The 19,758-nt window shown below is 44.3% G+C and overlaps 1 protein-coding gene across 6 annotated transcripts in view; it reads right to left on the reverse strand.

Moving 5' to 3' along the window:
• The window catches only part of ARHGAP6 (Rho GTPase activating protein 6), a 343,144-nt gene that overhangs the window by 166,820 nt on the left and 156,566 nt on the right, over nucleotides 1-19,758 (reverse strand). For 2 of the 6 annotated variants that reach the window (XM_063341525.1, XM_063341575.1), the window contains exon 1: nucleotides 4,100-4,264. The exons of 3 other annotated variants lie outside the window; for them this stretch is intronic. In XM_063341525.1, the coding sequence (XP_063197595.1) occupies nucleotides 4,100-4,144 (45 nt within the window). In that variant the 5' untranslated portion in view covers nucleotides 4,145-4,264. Of the gene's footprint in view, nucleotides 1-4,099; nucleotides 4,265-19,758 lie in introns of those variants that run through there. One more of the 6 variants, XM_063341562.1, reaches the window with a different exon arrangement.

The raw sequence follows: 19,758 nt of genomic DNA on the forward strand, positions 1-19,758 counted from the left end.
AATTTAATTTTGTTACGAGTAACAACTAGCATTACTACAACTGAATACTGGAGGAAAGTGTCTATTATTCTCCTTTCAGTTCCCCCTGTGCTCCAGAATGCATTCTGCGGTTCACCAGTGTCATAGTTTCCCTTGCAAACTGTTTCCTTTGTCTCCTCCATCCTTCCACGACGGATTTAAGATGGTAAGAGCGAGCAGCAAGTCTGCCTATCACACCAGCAAAGCTGGACATAGGCTGAGCCAACCCACAAGACAAGACAATGCCCCAAATACTGCTGGAGGCAGGGAAAAAAATCCTTCTTTTCCCAAAATACACTCTGACATCTGAATTGGAGGTGACCTTAGTATCAGTTACAGATTCAGAGGCTTAAACCAACTCATAGTTGTGTCCTCCAGGGACCCACATATCCCCTCTGCTCTGGCTGCCATTAGTTTTTGGTCCCAAGGAAGAGTCTCACATCTTCTCTTCGGATGAATCCCCGACAGTACCCCACAGGTCATGGCAGCCACTTCCAAATCCCAGTTCCTCACCATTTTCTCCTATTCCCTGATTAAAGACAGCCAGAGTTTCCTCATCAGGGCAAACGTCCTTTCCCTTCAGGGAAATCCCTTCTGGTAAATGTTTCAAGACAAAAAAAAGATTAAAGATGCTAGACCAAGATTAAAAAGGCTATATCCAAACCAGATCATACTTCAAGCTTCCCGCTTCGGACCACTGAGGGGCCAGTTGGTTGTGCAACACCCGAAGCTATTTTGAGTCTTTTCTTCACATATGTAAAAAACTACATTTCAAGTTACCAACGGATCTCTTAAAATAAAGTAAGCATAACATTGCTTTCTGATATTTTAGCCAAAATACATGAAGCAGCTTTTAATTCCTCCTGTAACTGCTACTAAGATGAAAAAGAAAACCCATGTGAATTTAGGAACCAACTGGAAGAAATACTAATTCAGGAAGGTGACCATCCCAAACAATGAAATTGTTTGAAAAATGTTCCTGGAACACTTAGAGTTCTTAGTATCGGTTATAAATACCACAATACCAAAAATAGCTTGCAAATCAGAGTAAATTCAGCAGGATGATTAGTGGGCAGGTAAAACTAACCTACGTCTAAAAATTAAAGGGTACAGCTTGGCCCGGCAACATACAGTGAGGATGAGATATTATTTAACTTTCTACAAGTTTTCATAAAAATACTACAGAGATGTAAATATCAGAAAGGGAGAAGAGGTCTCTGGGCTGGTGAAAAGATATTAGCAGGAAGAAAAGAATCATTTCTGCGACTCAATGCAAGTGTAAACCTCTTTCTTTTCTCCCCCCCCCCCCCTTTTCTTTTTTTTTACTTAATCCCCTTCAGTAAGATATTTTCATTCATTTTCAGCTGGCTGATTTCTTTTAACTTACTTCTCACTGAAAAAAAAAGTTTCAGCTGGTTAAAACTATCTCTTTGCCTACTGAAGCTTTTTGGTGAGTCAGCACCAATGGTGAGTTCAAAGTGTAACAGTGACATAATTATCGGTCATCCCACTCGCACTTCATGTACGCTGGATCAAACGCACTACAGGTTATGTGATCATTCCCACAGATGCTACAGTCCTAAATTAAAGTCTTCATTTGTATAAGCTATGCTTGCAAATACACTATGAAGCTTCAGAATCGCAATGGCATCCGTGTGGATTTATGGCTACGTTGCCATGTTGCACTGGCAGCAGCGCACTGCAGAGCGAAGGAGCTGCTCCAGAAGACCCGATGTCCAAATCATATGAATTTCAGATGTTTACACTCAAGCTTGCTCTAGCTTGGTCCTGAGGCCCGAATACCCTGCAGGCGCTGAGCAGCACCAGGAGCACATCCCCCCAGTTCAGCATCACCTGAACAAACACTGGTTCCCGTGCTCCAGGACTGCTCCCAGACATGAACCAAGGCACACAAGTGGGGAAGGTCGGGAGATCCCCTTCAAAAGCACCCTGCTGATCCGAACCAAGATGCTAATGTAGCTGCTTCCTTATGCACTTCTATGAACATCATGAAACTTTAATTATCAGTCCTGAAAAGCAGAAAAGCCCACCACAGAAATCACTATAGTTTCTTCTGCCAATACAGTACTTGCTATTAAATCCTATAACACTGTATAATTTTTACTTTACAGTTATCAAAACAATCTAAGAACCTGATTTGTATTTACACCACACACTTATTTGAAGTTAACAAGAACGGTACTAAGTTACATTTAAGCAGTAATTACTAAGGCCTCAATCCTTAGCTCCAAAGTCTTAGCTTATCTTCAGGTCAACAAGCATTTGTTTTCAATTAGGCTATTCATAGACGTCACATTAAGCGTATGCATGGATAATGCACAGCATCCAGATCCATATTCTCTAAAAAAAAAAAAAAAAAAAAAAAGCCAGTAGCATCACCTGCAAAAGTCGCTTAACTCCTAGATGTATCTATGAGTTTTATTACACAACTTCATTATTAAAATATATCTTAAAATAGTAAAAAAATATTTAAAAATATTATTCTGAGGTGCACAGTTTCCCCTTTGCTGCAATATACAGCAATCAAAGAGCAGTGGTTTTGCAACAGTGGCAATGGTCATCTGTGGCGACTGGCCATCCTGCCGTTTTCTTTGCATGCCTGCTGAGCCTGAACTTAATGCACTATCTGCAGCTGGCCACCGGCAAGAAAATGGACTGATAGCCAATTGACAGAAACAATTGTAACTAGTGGTTAATGGTAGACTGACAGGCACAATCGCAGGAAGTAATAAAAGTTTCATGGAGGTAGCATGTGATGCAACGGTCACTGCTCTGTCTCCTATGTGTCTAAATGCAAACTGGTGCAATAACCCTATTAAAAGAAGAGGTTCCGATTCATTTGATGCATGCTAATTAATTGTCTGGAGAAATCACTATCGCTTCTCATCTGTGATACAAGTTATTGCTTCTATATGACTGGTTTAGACAATGTGACGTTGCCTCGAAAAGCTACAGTGTTACGATAGCAGCTGAATGTACTAATACCTGCAGTTGCGGGGGTATGGAACTATTTACAAAGACAGCCATTACCCCCCAAAAAACTAACAACTTTTTCTACTCTAAACCTTTCACATAAAATTTTCAAAAAGGCATAAAAAGCCACTGAATGTAATAGCCGATAGCGAAGGAATCGAAGTGAACGGAGGGAGAAAAGCACATGGCAGCGTGTTCCACAGGTGATACGCCCATCGGGAGCAGCAGAGCCCGCCTGCTCTGACCGGCAGCTCCCGCATAACTTCATCAACAGCAATAAAATGAGTCGTTATTTACACGAGCGTAAGCGAGAGCAGCATCAGACCTCGCATGCTATTACTCGTGCTAAGCACTTATTTACGACTTCAGGAGAGGAGGCAGCCAGCTGTTTTTATGCGGCTTTTCTTTTTTTTTTTTTTTTTTCTCCTGCCCGAGCAACCGAGAAAATGCTCCTAATAAGGCTGGTAGAAAGGAAGTGGCTTCTCAACAGCACAACCTCTTGCGAAGGAAATAATAAAATAGGGTGTTATTATCTCAAATGCAGCGGGAGCGGTGCCGGAACCAGTTGCCGAAGGCACTTCTGGTGCTGGGGGCTCGCCCAGCCGGGGAGAAGGGTGGGAGGCAGCGCTACACCAGGCTCCCGGGACCCCGCCGGGACCCCCCCGCCGGCTCCCGAGGAGGGGCTGCACCGCCACGCTCTGCCCCGCGCCCGGCACCTCATCGGTGCTCTTTATTAATATCTTTTAAACATATACATATATATATATAGAGAGAGAGAGAGAAATATTTTCATGTCATCTGCAGCAAAGCGCGAAACTCCCACGTGGGAAAGCAGAGGGGTAGCCCCCGGTTCCGCGGGTCCCCGCCGGGGCAGGACCGCCACCAGCCTCCCCCAGCCCCCGCTCCTCACCCCCGCGGGGCGGCTTCCGCGCCTGTGCGCACGGACGGACGGACGGACGGACGGACGGACAGACAGACAGAGAGACAGACGGACGGACCCACCCCTCCCAGCACACGTGGGGGCGGCGGGGGACGCCAGCCCTTGTAGCCCCGCGGCCGCGGAGCTGCTTCCCGCCCCGCCACTCACCGCGTAGCGCAGCGCCGGCTTCTCGCTGAACACCGAGTCCCCCATGGCCGCGGGCGGGCGGGCGGCGGGGCCGCTCTCTCCACACGGTGCGGCGGAGGCGCTGGGCGCTGTGCTCTGCCCTCAGACGGCGACAGCGCGGGGGCTCCCGCCCGTCCCCTCCCCGTCCCCCCTCCTCTCCACTCCTGCCTCCACCCCGCCCCGCCGCGGGAACCGGCAGCCCCTCGGCGGAGCCGGGCGGCAGCAGGAGGAGGGGCGACGGTTTCGGTCCTCCCGCCCTGCGCCGGTGACTCCCCCGCGGCTGGGGACGCTCGCCCGCTCAGCCTACTCGCACCTGCGGGCCGACCCGGGCAGTGGAGGGAGCCCTCCGGGGAGCTACCAGAGCCCGGAGGGGAGAGGAGGAGGGTGGCGGGCTATCAGCCCGGCTCCCAGCCCCGCCTCGGGCCGTCCGGGCGGTCGCCGACGCCGGCTCGGGGCCTGCCGGGCGAGCTGTCCCGTGAAGGCGCTGGCCCGAGCCCCCGCCGGCCCCGGAGCGGGCGCTGCAGCGGTGCCGTCCCTCGTCCCCGGGGCAAAGCGTCCCAGCAGCAGCGGGAGCTCGGCGGGGCGGCCCCGGCCCCGGCCCCGGCCCCGCAAGGGAGGACCAGGGGGTTAAGGAGAGAGGAGCCAACGAAACTAACTTTCTAATTCATGTTTTTGTAATGCGTGATTCGGGAGGGCTGGCTCACCGTTCTCCAACACTTAGGCTTTGGAAAGCGAAACGCTATTTCACGGCCTGTTCGTTATTTTGTGAATCCCTATTTACACAAACTGTAGAAGACGCAACAAATTCTGAAGGAAAATTGCATTCTGCTGTGTTATAATTAGTAGTGACTTCTGTGTGACTTGCCTGGGGAGACTATGGCATCTCCATCAATGGAAGTGTTTAAAAATACATAAACCTCCCTCGGTTAGGCATGACCTCAGCAGAGTGAGGCAAGGGACAGGCTAGATGATTTCCTGAGCCCTCTTCCATCTTTTTAATCATTTTTCAATGCTTTGCACAAATCTTTGTTAGCACAGTAACTCCCCTGCTTACTCTCGGTTGTTCTCTGAGGAAGTGGCCTTATTCTAGTGCTGCATGACGTATATGAAATTAATGAGTTTTACTGTTTCCAACCTACAATCTAGGCAAACGTGTTACAAGCACATTGCATTATCTGTAAACAAAGGTAACATAGTCCTTCCGGGGAAAAAGAAAAGGGTTTTTTTGGGAACAATTTGTAAAATAACTCAAAATACATGCTGGAAAGATAAGTGAGTTGAGCCAACATTTTTGCATGCTCTGATCATGATGTACTGTACCCAACGAGCTTCCAGTTATGGATCTTCCATGGATCTTAATTCCTACTGCAGAGGAAATCATCTTTTAAGAGTTCCCATGGACAGAGAGGTAATTTTCAGTTAACTTGGTGTGGACAAAGAATACAATATCTGCATTTACCCATAAAGTCCATTTTTGTCTCTCGGGTGAACAATCCGTGCTACTCCCCTTCCAGGAAAATGAGGCAGGGTAGATATTTGAGGAGTTGCAGAGCATGTGTTGAAAAGCAGCACCCAACAGAAAGAAACCTTATGTATCAAATATTTCAAATCATCAGGATCTCCAAGCATGCAGAGGGGAAAAAAAGAAGGTGGGTTTTTTTTTAAAAAAAGGATCTGAGTGCCTGTTCTGCTTTTTATTTATTTCAAGGGGATGGTTTCAACCTGAGAACTCTGCATATATCATATGCTCTAATTCCAAACGTTGTTCATTCTCTGCTCTGCAGATATGGCATTCGACCACAGAAAGCAACAGAAAGCAGGCAAACAAGATTGGGGAGAGGCTTATAATATTTCTACCCTCAAGCTCTATAGCATCACCATCACCTTTTTAGGTATATCTTCTGAAAATAGTCAAGGCAAAAGGAAATGCTAAACATCAGGATTAAAACACGGTGGGGGCATGTTTCAATAAGCACCCCAAAGTGAAAAGAATAGTACGGGGGAGACCAGAAACCCCGAACTAGAAGGTACAGCAGGAAAAGACTAGCAAAGGGAGAGATGTGAAATTTGGAGGGAACGGAGTAGTTTAGGAAAAGGGAGAAAACCATAAAGCCAGGAAGGTGAGGAATGCCCCAGAGGGAGAAGCCAGAGAGGGGAAGGACTAAAGGGGAGGTTTTGCAGGTTGAACTTGTCTGACCTAACAATTCATTGCCATTAAAATGGAGAGTCCAGCTCCTGTAACCCTCCTCACCCCCCGCTGCCACCGCCTCCCTCCCCTCTTGCCTCCCTGCTGCTCGCTAACTAATACACCCGGTTTTCTTCTCATTTAGGAGGCTGAATCAGCTCTCTGAGGGAGGAGAGGAGTGCCAGAGCTGGCACAAAGGAAAGCAGGAGGTTGTCTAGTTGGGAGCAGGATACCGAGGGCAAAAGAAGAGCACGCATGGAAACACCTTTGCAATAGGGGCAGGTTCTTACACTGATGCAGCTAAGATTGAACATAAAGAACACACAAGCAGAGAAAGTAGTAGAACTTTCTATGATGACAAGGAAACTTAATTCAGGGCAGCATGGGTGTCAACCCAGGAAAATTCAAGTTTACTAAAAAAAAGAGGGAGAAAATATTTTTAAAGTATTTTCATTTATAAAATCTCAAACAATCTGGTAAGTTGCAGCTATTAGAAATTTATTAGTATAGTTCAAGATTTTTGTGTACCTCGTAACAAAATTTAGAACTAGCTGTTAGTTACAGAAGTGTTTTCTAAGGCCAGACCGTAAAACAAAAGCTTTCTGGATTTTGAAAGCGAGTTATTGTAGCTGTGACTGAAAAGCTGGCTTACGCTGTATTTTTGGTGGCCAAGGAGTCTATCTGACTTCAAATTGCACAGGATTTGGAGCACACCCCTGGGCTGCAAGCAGCAGTAACCAACTGAGCTATAATCATCCCTCCCTCTTTTAAGCCACTTAGCGACTAGGATTAACATATGGATCTTTCAGGGCAGTTCTGACTACCTTCTCCCCTTTCACATTCCTTCCTTATTCACATTCATTTATGATCCCTGCCTGGTGTTCCTTCCAAATTTCCTTCCTCCTTCATTTACCTGACAATGGGTACACAAGGAATGCATGCAGCTCACTTTGGGAAGTGTAAACCTTCCCAGGTGAGCTCCTCTTGAGAGGTGATACAAAGCAAAACAGTTAATTTCCTGCACGTTTACTCCAAGGCTACTCAATTAAGAAAAAAACAATATAAACCGGAAATTTTTCAGTAATTCATTTTACATCATTTCTATTGTACGAGGTACTGCTTCCTTGCAATTTATTTTTTTTTAATGTTGTCCATGATTCCATTTGTGGTTGTTCCTTGGACCGCTTTAAGAGGCTGTAATGTATGCTTTTACACCTGCAAATGTAGATTACAGTAAAAACCTTCACTCCTGCTCTCCTATTTATCATCTGTTGTTGAGAACAGCAAAGAAGAATGAACAATGTTTCAGCTAAAATGTAGTTGCTTCCAACACAACAGCTGGGAAATGAGTAGGTAATTGAATTTTACTGCGCTGATCATTAATGAAGCCGGGTTTTGTTTTCCCAGTATTACTCTACGAACTTGGTGCTTTCTCAACATTAATTGCTCTTAAACAAAGGAAACTAGGTACACAGTTGCAGACAGCACACAATTATGAAACTGGGGAGAAGTGACTTCTCTACTTCTCTGCCACGACGCCTGGAACTAGTGACTCAAGCCGTCTGATGTCACATCAGATGAGGCAGGAAAAAAATTTCCAAATCCACCCTGTTATGGGAGGGAAGCCAGCTTGGTCCTTATGGCAGTAATGGATTAGTCTCACCTAAATGTAAACATCTACAATCTCCATCTCGGCTTATCACCCTAGGCTCCCCTAGTCCATGGGATGAAACAGACACATCTGGTGGACGATTTATGTCATTCCCAGTCGACATCTAAAATAGGTGACATAAATTGAAGTGCCTGCCTCACTCCACTGGGAGTCCATGACAATTAGTTCAGATGTCTGCCCTTCAGGCATCTGCAGTTAAGTGAGGGGAAGCCCACCTGGGAGCTGAGCTATGGGATCAGCCTTTAAATCTCACTTTGACTTTCAGAAAGTCCTTAGTAGTCTCAGTGTCTTGATTCTTTTCATTCCAGAAAGCAGGGGCTACCGTACTTATCAGGTGTAAAAACAGTTGACATCTTCAGGTGAAAAAGCTTCAAGCAAGCATGAAGGTCTTGTTTTGTTTGACCTTTCTAATAGCACATGAATCCAGCTTCCACAGAGAGCTAACTCCAAATCTGGAAAAGACTTGCCTCTGTGGCTGCTGAGCCAGGGCCAAGAGTGATACTGGCAGCACACTTCTTCCTCAGGGAATTAGCACTTTTCTTATTCTGGCCAAATGTTCATTCCATCATTACAAGTTACAGTTTAAGTCCATTTCCCAAAAAGAAGAGAGAGAAAAGATGACAGACAAGTAAATCAAATGCATAAAGCTCTATAAACAAAACCTAGAAACTAAGGAATAAGAATTTAGGGATAATACTGCAAAAGTCCTTTGTTCCAAACTAACGTACTTTTTTTTCTTTTTAAGTATTTAATGCTACCTATCAAAATATGTTGATAGTTTCTCACCAGCTTGTAATAGAACTAAGGGAAATAGTACTTAATGCCCATGAAGAATGAAGTGCCACCTCACTCATGGAGATGCTTTTTTCACAACAGTGACATAAATCTTCTTAGACAAAAGAAATCCTATTTAGAAAGAACTCGATCGCTGTGATTTCCTAGATGTCTGAAACCCCTTTATACGAGATCTAATGCACTAGAAGAGCATGACACTCTTATAGCTCTCAAGTAGCACAGTTGCCCGAGTGTTGCTCGTACCAGCGGAGAGGAAGTTAGCGCTTTATTCCTCGGGAGCAGACACAAAGCAGCCTGTGTTCCCCCCGCACAAACACACATCTTGTGCTTGCACCAGGTGGTGCAAGCTGAGAGGAACTGCACCCCGTGCACACCCACGTAACGCTCCCGCACTGTCCCACTCTGTGAAGCCCAAGATGGGAAACTGGACTCCAGATGACTAGCTCAAACCTGTCAACTGTGCCGTGCCGAGGGCCTGGAGGAGCAGTTTTTCATAGGAAGGGTATCAATAAGCATCTAGAGGAGGACCCCCTCCTCCACTCTTCCTCATGCCCTCTGCCTGTGGTCAGACGGAGCTGCTGGAGCTGCTGCTGCCTGATGGGACACCACCTGGGAAGGAGCAGCAGCAACCAACAGTAGCTCCAGGGCAAGGTGAGACTCAGAGAAGGGCGACAAAGCTGGAGAACAAGTCTTATGAGGAGCAGCTAAGGGAACTGGGGTTGTTTAGCCTGGAGAAAAGGAGGCTGAGGGGAGACCTTCTCGCTCTCTACAACTACCTGAGAGGAGGTTGTAGAGATCTGGGGATCGGTCTCTTCTCCCAAGTAACAGTGACAGGACAAGAGGAAATGGCCTCAAGTTGCGCCATGGGAGGTTTAGTCTGGGTATTAAGAGAAACTTCTTCACTGAACGGGTTGTCAAGCACTGGAACAGGCTGCCCAGGGAAGTGGTTGCGTCGCCATCCCTGGAGTTATTTAAAAGATGTGTAGATGTGGTGCTTAGGGACATGGTTTGGTGGTAATTGTCAGTGCTTGGTTAATGGTTGGACTTGATGATCTTAAAGGTCTCTTCCAACCAAAACGATTCTGTGACTGTATAACTCAAGACAACGTGCCCTGGGGCCAACACCAGCTCTTCTGGTACGCACTTGGTATAAGAAATGGGCAATTCATGGAGCAATCACAAGGGCAACCTTTTCCCTAATGAAAGTGTGTTAGCAACCATCTGGGAGTGCATTAGCACTGATGTGTCACCAGAATTACACTCTGGTATTTAATTCTAGTTACATTCTAGTTACATTCATAATTTTTTCAATAAAATCCAATAAATCACTACACTGTTTAATTTATAGGCCACTGCACATATACTGTATAGTTTATAGGCCAATGATGTTCTGTGTGTGATTGTACACATTACTGCACTATCAGTTATCAGCAGCTTGGCAAAGAAATTTAATCTAAAAGGCTTGTATTTTACGAGAAGGTTAAATTACTTCACTTCCCTTATGTTTACACATTGGTCTCCATCTCTAGCGTCAGTGAAAATTCGCTAGAATATCTTTAAACTAAAACTCCAAACTACTCACTTGTAAATCAAAAATATGACCCTATCACATAGCATGAAATAGTTTTTCAACAAAAATTAGCATTTACCCTGTGGGTCACTAGAATTTTAAAGCTGCAGAAGAAACTACCAGTTTTCCTGCCATCTTTTTCTCTCCTCAAAGGCTGCAATTTAAATAAATGGGACCACTCACTGCTTCGTGTGAAGACAAATGACAGAGTTTCAGGCCTATTTTTTTTTTTTTATGTTTGGCTTTCCTTGCTGACAGAACAAGCTAAAAAGGCAGACAGAAATAAGGGGAGAAAAATGAAGAGAGGGAAAAAGAAGGGGAAAAAAATGGAAGCAAACATAACTTCCAGGTTTAGAGTTTCAAAACAGCTTAAGGGGCTTAAGCATACAAGCCCAAAATCTCAGTGAAGTCTCATCTCTGTAAATGATACACATCTGGGAAAACAACAATTCACCGGAATATTTTTCTAGTTCCTGAAAGTGGGTAGATCTCCATGTATTTCCTTCCTTGTTTATCTCCTTGCAACTCACGTTCACTGTAAACTGCATTACTGGGCTGAGCTCTCACTAGCAATTATCCTTCTCCCTAAAATGTCTTCCGAGAACTGGAGAGGGAAAAAAGCACAATTTTCTTTCATTACATATGACTTTTACAGAAATTGCAGCTATATAAAAAAAAGAAAGAAACACTAACTTGAAACAAATCGGCTACAGATACACGATTTGCTCACTCTGACTAGAAAGAGGAATGCTTATCAACAACAGATAGAAGCATGGGCTTCTATCTAAATTTACCATCTGGGTATTTGACAAGAATTTAGGAGGGGGAAGGGCTCTTTCACAAACCTAAAGTTTATTCAGAATTGTTTTGTGGATAGTACAGGATTGTTAAAATCCATTTAGCGTGCAGAGTAATAACTACACAATAAAACCTCCCAAGAAGTAACGTGACTACTGTACATTTTGATTTAATGTTGTAATTCATAAACCAGTTTTGCAGTGTAAAAGTAATTATTTCAAGACTGGAACAAGACCAAGCCTCTTGTGACCAACAATAATAATATTCATAATGTTAACAAACCTCTTCAAATGAAATCATTGTTTAATACGTCTCAGGCTATATGTGAAGTGGTTACAAACATCGTGTTTTTGTAGTTGTCAATAATATGGGGATCGTGTAAGCAGACAGACCTTGTGTTCTTCTGTTCTGGAATTCAACTGTAAATTAAAAGTCAGGGTTTTAATATTCATAGTATTCATTGGAGCTGGTTGAAAAGCTAGTGTTCCAGTTGAGAAGGAACTTTGCTTTTCAAATTTGACTTTCATCCGATTGAGTCTAAAGCCAACATTTTAAAACTTCTTGTGAACTGAAAATTCTTATACTTCTTTTGAGCCAGAAAAAGACAAACCACGAAGTAGTCTGCTTGGTTAGCAATGAGCCTGACAAAAATTCCCCTTTTCTCTGAGCCCTGGGGGAATGCTCATGCAAACTGCCCTGGGAGTGACAGTCCCTGGGAGGCATCCCAGTACATCTGAGCTCCAGGGCAAGGAGCCTGGGAAGCCAGAAAGCCAGCCTGGGAATTACTATGGAATTAGGATTTGCCACAGTCCTGGGATGCCCTGAAGTCTTGGCGCTGGCAAGCTGCAGGGCTGTGCCATCTCCGGCGGTGCCAAGCCCTGGCAGGCAGTCGGGGAGGCCACTGCGGCGCAGTTGTGCCAGGCAGCCTGCATTAGAAATGGGAACCCAGAATTTTCGTGATCATTGGATCTTGGTTTGGATCACTGGATGGACTTAACCAAAGATATACGCTCTGAGTCAGTCCCGGGCCTTGGGCTGTGGGACAGCCCAGGAGGATTTTCTCTCAGTCGTAAACCCAGAGTCTCTCCGTGCAGCCTGCTTATAACCCAGGGACAGTTTTCCTGGATTGATCAGAAGTGGATTCAAGCTGTTGCAAATGAAATATTCGAAGGCCAGCAAATTGGCTTCTTCCACTGCAGCAGCTTTCTACTTATTACTATGATTAATGGCTTTTGAAACATTTCTTCTTTTGTATTTATAAAATGGCATCACATGCAATAACCTCACACACTGAGTTCCTTATGAGGTATTTTAAATTTGTATATATGGCTGTCCACCGAGTTAACAACGAGTATTTTTACAGTGTGTTCTAGCAATTTACATTCACGGTCTGGTTTGGCTCTGAAGAACAGGTATGGTTACAATTTCACTGTTCTGAGGGCTTTGAGAAGTAATGAGTTTTATTCGAGCATCCTTTTCCCTGGCTATTAAGTCCATCATCGTTTTTACCTCGGGGCTGCACAAGCATCAAAGTGTATTTGTTGTCTAGTAAGAAACTTCAGTCACCTAATGATTCAGGCACAAAAGTTCCCCTGACCTGTCACGACAAGTGAGAGAGAAGATGAGGGAACTGACTTCAGCACTCAACGGAGAGATGGGGAAATGCAGAACCTTAAGCACTTTGGATGACTCTTACCCTAAGCCTGAAAACGTAAAGTAGGTAGGGAAAAAAAAGCCCGAGAACAACCACGTCCAAGTGTTCCAGGTGGGATTCATCTTCAGATTCAGATAGCTACCTGACAGTGTCTATGCACGAGTTAGGTGTCTTGGTCCCCATTATAGTCACCTACTCTACATAGAAAATAGATTTGAAAGAGTTCGGGACATGTCAGTCTAAAGCAGATACCAAGTTTGATCTGCTGAATACATTTCCCGGCCCCTCTGAGTACACTGACTATGTGTGCCCACCTGCAGAAGCTGTCATCGCAGACAGGTCCACATACAAAGCCCTACAACAAGCTGTGATACCTGAAGGAAAGAATGACTATGTTAAATACTTTTTGTCTAGCTGGCTGGATAGCTTGTTTCGATGGTTACTTGTTCCCAAAATATAAACCAAAACGCACGCAGATTGGATCTTGGGGAAGGGATTTGCCTGTCTTATATGTCCAGGCAAAACGGATTACTACCTTACCCGAGAGGATTCATGGACTAACTTGGTAGTGAGCAGTGCACACTGCTGAAAACACGGCCTGGGAAACATACAGCAAAAGGTGTATTTATTGCACTTCTGTTCTCCCCTGCAGCAGTCGTGACGACACTTGCACCAGACATGACTGCTGTGCCGTCATGATGGCATCTCACTCTCACAAATGAGTCCTTACACCAAAAGAGCTGCGTTTAACTGAAGGCTTACAATATGTTAGTGCTCACAACTGCTTCCCAGGTGAATTCAATGAAAGGCTAAACAACCCAGCGCTTGGGCGTCTGGTGCTGCCCGTTACCTGGAAACTGGAGCCCTGAGTGCAAGCGCTGCTGAGAAAGTGATTTTTAAAAAAGGAATGGGAACGTGAAAGCATGATTCCTGTAAGACATGCACCATCGTCCAAGCAGCTTCTCTGCTTGCAGAGCTGTGTTGTTTTAAGCTGCAGGATCCTTGACCGATGGAATTATGCCGAATCCCTTGTAGCTGGGATGCAGTTATTCCAGCCTGTCCCAAACCGGGGCCATTCCCTTTGCAGGGGTGGGAGGAAGGTGAACGCAGGGCACAGCCCATAGCCTCCCCGATCCAGGGATCCAGAGGTGGTATAGCCACAGCCCTGAGCAATGACACTTATGCTAATCTGGCAGGGAAAGATCCCCCTGGGCAAAATAGCTTGGGAAAGGCTGGGTTGTATAAAAATGCTGGCCTATTCTCAGGCAATTGTTTTGGAAAAAGGTAAGCTATGAACTGAAAGCACTGCAGCTATTCCTGAAGAATCCCCCACCAGCCTGCTCGCCTTCTGCAATAAGGACACCCAGTTCCTTTGTAGTTAAATTCTTCTCAAGTGACTTGTATTGCTTTAACTGTCCTGGTAAGACTCACAAAAATGTACGTACAGAAAAGGCCCTGGAAAGATTCACCGCACTTTTACTCTAGCTTGGTAATACTGGTGATTTCAATGAAGGCAGCGTAGGGGAAAGCGGGAATAATGCAGCAGTGAAGCAGCGTCATGCTCTTCCCCCCCCCCCTTTTTGTCCTTCTCCCTTGACTGAAAAGTTGAGGGGAAATCTTGGAAGTGGTCCTGTACGGATTTGTGCTCCTAAGCAGAGCCAGAATGCTGCGAGCCAAGCACTGGGCCGAATGTCCAAACTTTTACTGTTTATATTGAAGCTTACATTGACTGGCTGCAGGAGTTTGAGACCACTTCTCCCCTATACAACAGCTGGGAGGTATCAAAGGCCTTGCGAACTATCCACCCATTCACCTCCAATTAGACTGAGGGTCCACAAGATGCTGAGGACACCAGAGTGTTAAGGAAACGGAATTCATCCACACGGGACAAAGAATTTAGGCTGTTTACAACTTTCTGCTCTCTAATGTTTATGACTCCCACCCCCCTGTAAAATCTGCCTCCATCTGCAGTACGTTGTAGCGACAGAGTTAATGAAAACCCAAGCCGCATTCCAAGGATGGCAATACAGAATGAGAGCGACCTCAGCATTGTTTTGTTAAGATCTCAAATTGCCAATACGGCAAAATGAAGTAATGCGCCCTGTCAACATGTAGTATGCTCTATAAATGGGATCGCCTGTTCATCTGTTAGTAAAACATGCAGAAAAGCACTATTTGATCGGCCTCAGAGCAGCTGACTGCTTGCTTTAACTTCTTCCTCAAGATTTATTTGAAGCATGAAACTGCTGAAAGTCTCCAGTGAGTAAAAAAGACAAAAAGATATCAAAAAAGTAATTAAACGTATTTACAAATAGCCCTCACTTTATGTGTCTGGTCTTGAATTAGCTTTTCTTTATTGGTAGAATTAAAACAAAACTTAGCTAAAGTACTGAATGCTGAAAACTGATTTCCATGGACTTCAGTATTAATTTATAAAACTGTTACATCTTTTTACAAACAAAAGATGACTTTATTAGTTAACTTAGAAACCTCAGACAGGTTTAATAAATTTATAGACAGCTTCCAGATTGAATTTTGCTGATCCAGGCTTCTTAGGCGGAGTTTATGGAGCCAGACTTGTCATATGAGCTATTTCTATAAGCCTCAGGTAAATATACACAGGGTTCGTGTTGTTAGAGAAAGTGTTTTTTTCTCTTCTAAAAAATTTAAGTTAATCTTAAGCAAAAACAAAAGTTCATTCAGTACATTTTGTATTTGTTATTTTTGATCCATTTTGGGAAGTATTTTCCCTCCACAGATCTACACTGCCCTTGCTTCTCTCAAATTCCCTTTTAACTCTTTCATTTCTTTTACCGCTCTGCTTCACAGGCTGCTGCTCTCGTCTCTGAGCTAGAAACAGCTAGATGGCACAGCTGGAGAAAAGGAAACCGGGGGTTCAGGTATTTCCTTCTTCTTCCCAACCAGCAGCACTCACGCCTTCCCTTTCCTACATGTCTACTTCAACTCAAATCTCACAGAAAGTTAGACCTGTATTGCAAAATCAGTTTAGAACTGTAAGCTTTTACTCAGGTAGCTGAAGTCCTGATGTGGATGCAATTACAGGGATCAAATTAATATGTTTTATTTCCATTTCCATTCAAAATTGCTATGGACATCTATAACAGCTTTATAAGAATATCATTCTGTCTGTAATAACAGGGTTCCCCAACTTCTGTGTACACAAAGCTGCAATTTGTAAACTCAATAGCCCAAACAATATCTCCTATTTAAGATCTCAGTTTATTGACGATCTTTCAATGAAATATCACGTAAAAACTTACCCATAAAACTCACAGAATCACAGAATGGTAGGGGTTGGAAGGGACCTCTGGAGATCATCCAGTCCAACCCCCCTGCCATAGCTGGGTCACCTAGAGGTGAACTCAGACTGAAGTACTCAAAGACAGATATCAAAGTCAGGAATCAAAAGATCTGTAGCTTCCCCTTTAGGTAAACATGTGCCTGAGAGCGAGATGGGTAAATGTCCCTCCCCCTGGTTTCATCTATAACATCGCTCCATCCACCATTGGTACTAAGCTGAAATTTTCAAAGCAATTCAGTTTTTTTTCACTAAATTACGACACAGTATACTCACTATAGGTAAAGGTTTGTTACTAAATCTTCCTGTGACAAAGAATCTGAGAAAAGAGAGTGTTGGCAAATAGAGAATGAAGAAATGGATATAGCAATACAACAGGGATGACTAAACTTCTTATCATTACCTAGAAATGGACACCTTCGTGTGACCAAGAGCTTCATGTGACCAGTGCCCCCAACTTGAGGGCCTTTTGGAGCAGGCTGCAATGCCTGTTGGAACAGCTCTCAGAGATGAAGAAACAATGGTCAGGAGCTCCCACTGCTCCTCTCTGGGACAGTAGTAAATAGCACACACAGCTGGGGACCCAGTTGACTCAGCAATGTTGCCTGAGCAATCCCTGTTGGCTTAGCTTTACTCACAGCAAAAGATGCAGATCAGTCCCTGTGCCAGCACAACCTCACTGCTGGCCTTACACTGCAATTATGGCACTTGAACTGTCCCACGAGGACTGGAGAGACTACAAGCCCACAAGAGACTTCAAAGAAATGGAAAGCAATGTTCACGCAAGAAGAGACCCAGGCAGGTTGTCTGAGATGGAAAAGATAGCTTTTCACTTTTTGTTGGTACTTGTGAGAAGGTAGGCAGCAGCATTTTGCTGTTAATGGTGCCCAGGTCTGGTGGTGTTCTACAAATGAACACTCCAACAACAGAGACGAAACAACAAAGTCATGGCTGAAAACCGCCCGTGACAGACTCTTCTGCTCCCTCCGGCTCCCAGCTGTACCAGCACAAGAAGTTCTCTTGTGGTCCTGGGTGAATCATCACTGTCGTAACAGAAATTACTGATCCCACGGGTCCACAGAGAAAGAAATTTTTCTGCTGCTCCCTATTTCATTTTAAGCAAAAGCGTCTTGGCTTGCTTGAATGGCTGACACCGACAGTCAGCGAAGATTTGACTGATTTCTTGCTTGAACCATAAGCAGCTAGCTTTCACACATCCTGATCTGTCAGTAGCTCTGAGACCTACCAGCACAGTACAGTGATGAACAGATGGCTGCAGTGACCTGTTCCATCAGCCTAGAGGGATCCAGAAGACAATGCCTGTGTATATGTCTGTCTACCATCTAGATTATTCCGATAAATGGGATGGATGTAGTTAACCTACTGAATTGTGAATGAATGCTCTCGGTATTGTGTTACTTTAATTCAAAACCATTGTGAAACATCCAAAGCGCAATACAAACCTCCCTCTTACTCTTTACTTAATCACAGGCTGCTGACAATGGCTGTGATTCAAGGTAGCAGCTACTTGCATAGCTTTGAGTAAGTTTGTAGTCCAAAGACTGTTCGTACTTTTAAAGCTCTGTACATGCTTAAATGTTTGTCTACATCTAAGCCTAACTTGATTTTTTTCCCCGCGATTCTTTACAAAGCTGTAGGGCAGTGTGGTAAATCCCACAGTGACCCCTGGAAATTATAACTATGGGATTCTTCCTGTTCTGTTGTGGAAAACCGCTCCTGAACCAAAGGCAGAGAAAGCTACACACCTCTGGGTTCTCAAAGCTATATCTGTTGACTCCAGGATGACCTCAGGTTGAGTTAAGGGACCATCTCTCAGGCATTATTTCAACTGGACAGAAAGCTGTGGCAGAACTTCACACAGGAGAACCTTCCACGTTGCCCCCTCTGTCCCTTTGTTGTGACCTTTTATCAGTTCCTCTGGATTCACCTCCGAAATACCGTCCAACGAGCAGAGCATTTTGCTTTGCACAGTGAAATGTGTATTCCCCCTTCCAGATGCAGCACAACAAAAGCTGCAGGAGGTACCAGAGCACGAACCCTGGTGCCCACTTGATGGAGCCTAAGAAGAACGTGGCAGTTCTGCTGTCCAAGGGCTGTCATGACACACAGACCTACACTCTACCATTTTTGCTGGGAATCCAACCAAAACAAATGTGGGGGAGCTCTCAGCAGAAGGGATGACAGTGCCCTGTGTCTGCAGCAAGCAAACAACTGGAGCCACCCGTGTCCCTCAGCTTCAACTGCAGCTGGACCATAGCATTCCTCTGGAGCACATGCATTACTCGGAGCTTTTTAACAAAGCTTTGCAGACTGTTTAAGTGGGGGAAGGAAAAATCAGATGTTTCCCTTCCTCAGTTTTAAAAAATTAGACCAAATTTTGTAAATAGATATAAGAAATAAATCTCTATTAGAACTTGCGAATCCTTTAAGGTCTGAACTTCGTGGCTTTTTTAGCTGACTCAGGATTTTTTCATGTTTTAACCGTCACATTAATTTTCAGTTGAGTATTATTAAATGAGCAATACCATTATGGCAAAATTGGTATTATTGTAATTAAATAATATGAGATATACACAAAGGAAAACAAATTAAGTTAATCAATATGCTTTTGATTTAAATGCAGACGTTAAATCCAAATACCTAAGTGAACCTGACAGTGTCTTGCTTCGTCTGCAAGTAAATTCTTACTTCTTCCCTGCAGCACTGGAACATAAAGGCACTGCCAATATCCGGATAAGCGCTGTGCATTACATGAAACAGCAGTACATTAATGCTTTGTGTTGTAGTGGAAAAATCTCAATTTAAGACCTGAAGAGCAATAATAAAGAGGAGTAGTAGTTACCATTTGTAGCAGCGTTGGTGGGATTTTTTTCCAAGTGAGGTCAACGAAACAGATTGGAGAACTACATTTACAAGGCTTCTCCTACTCAAGCACAAAAGGAACAAGACCATCGTTCTCCTTGGAGTTAATAAACTATGTTCTGTTCAAACTTAGGTGGCCGTTGTGCCCATGTCACTGAGGGTGCAATTTGTCTTACAAAAAACCAAACAAGTTTCTCACTTAATGAGAAAGCCCTGAAAAACCACGGTATTTATACAATAAGTTAGATAAGGAGCATATGCTGCTCTACACTTCTCAAACACTCCTGCCATTGAGACCCTGTGCAGACTCACGATGGGCTTAACCTGTCCAGCAATGGGCTGCCACCAGAGGATGGTCCTGCATCCTGCTGCTTTCCTCGTGTCCATCGCATGCTCCTGATTTAGTGGCTGTGTGGTAAGGCTGCTATTCTGACAGAAAACTAATAGTCTTCTGGTGGATTAATTTTCTGTCAGATCAACTCCCCCTGAGGTCGCTCAACTGCTATAGCTGGTGCAGGGGAAGCGGGAGAAATGTATGGTTATGGGTTGCCTGTCAAAAGTGGCCTGCAATTAAACTGGAGTAATTAAACATTTTGTGCAACTGTACATTTGCTCTCCTAAAACTCCACATATTCAGGGGTTATTACTCCTAAAAGAGGTTACAATACCTGTTGTTTTCCCTTTCTACAAAAGGACAGGCCCTGTTAGCATTAGGAAGTATTTTTCTGTGCCATACATAACTCCATTGTGGAATTCACTGCCACA

Source organism: Chroicocephalus ridibundus, chromosome 1 (genome assembly GCF_963924245.1).
Source record: "Chroicocephalus ridibundus chromosome 1, bChrRid1.1, whole genome shotgun sequence".
NCBI lineage: Eukaryota > Metazoa > Chordata > Aves > Charadriiformes > Laridae > Chroicocephalus > Chroicocephalus ridibundus.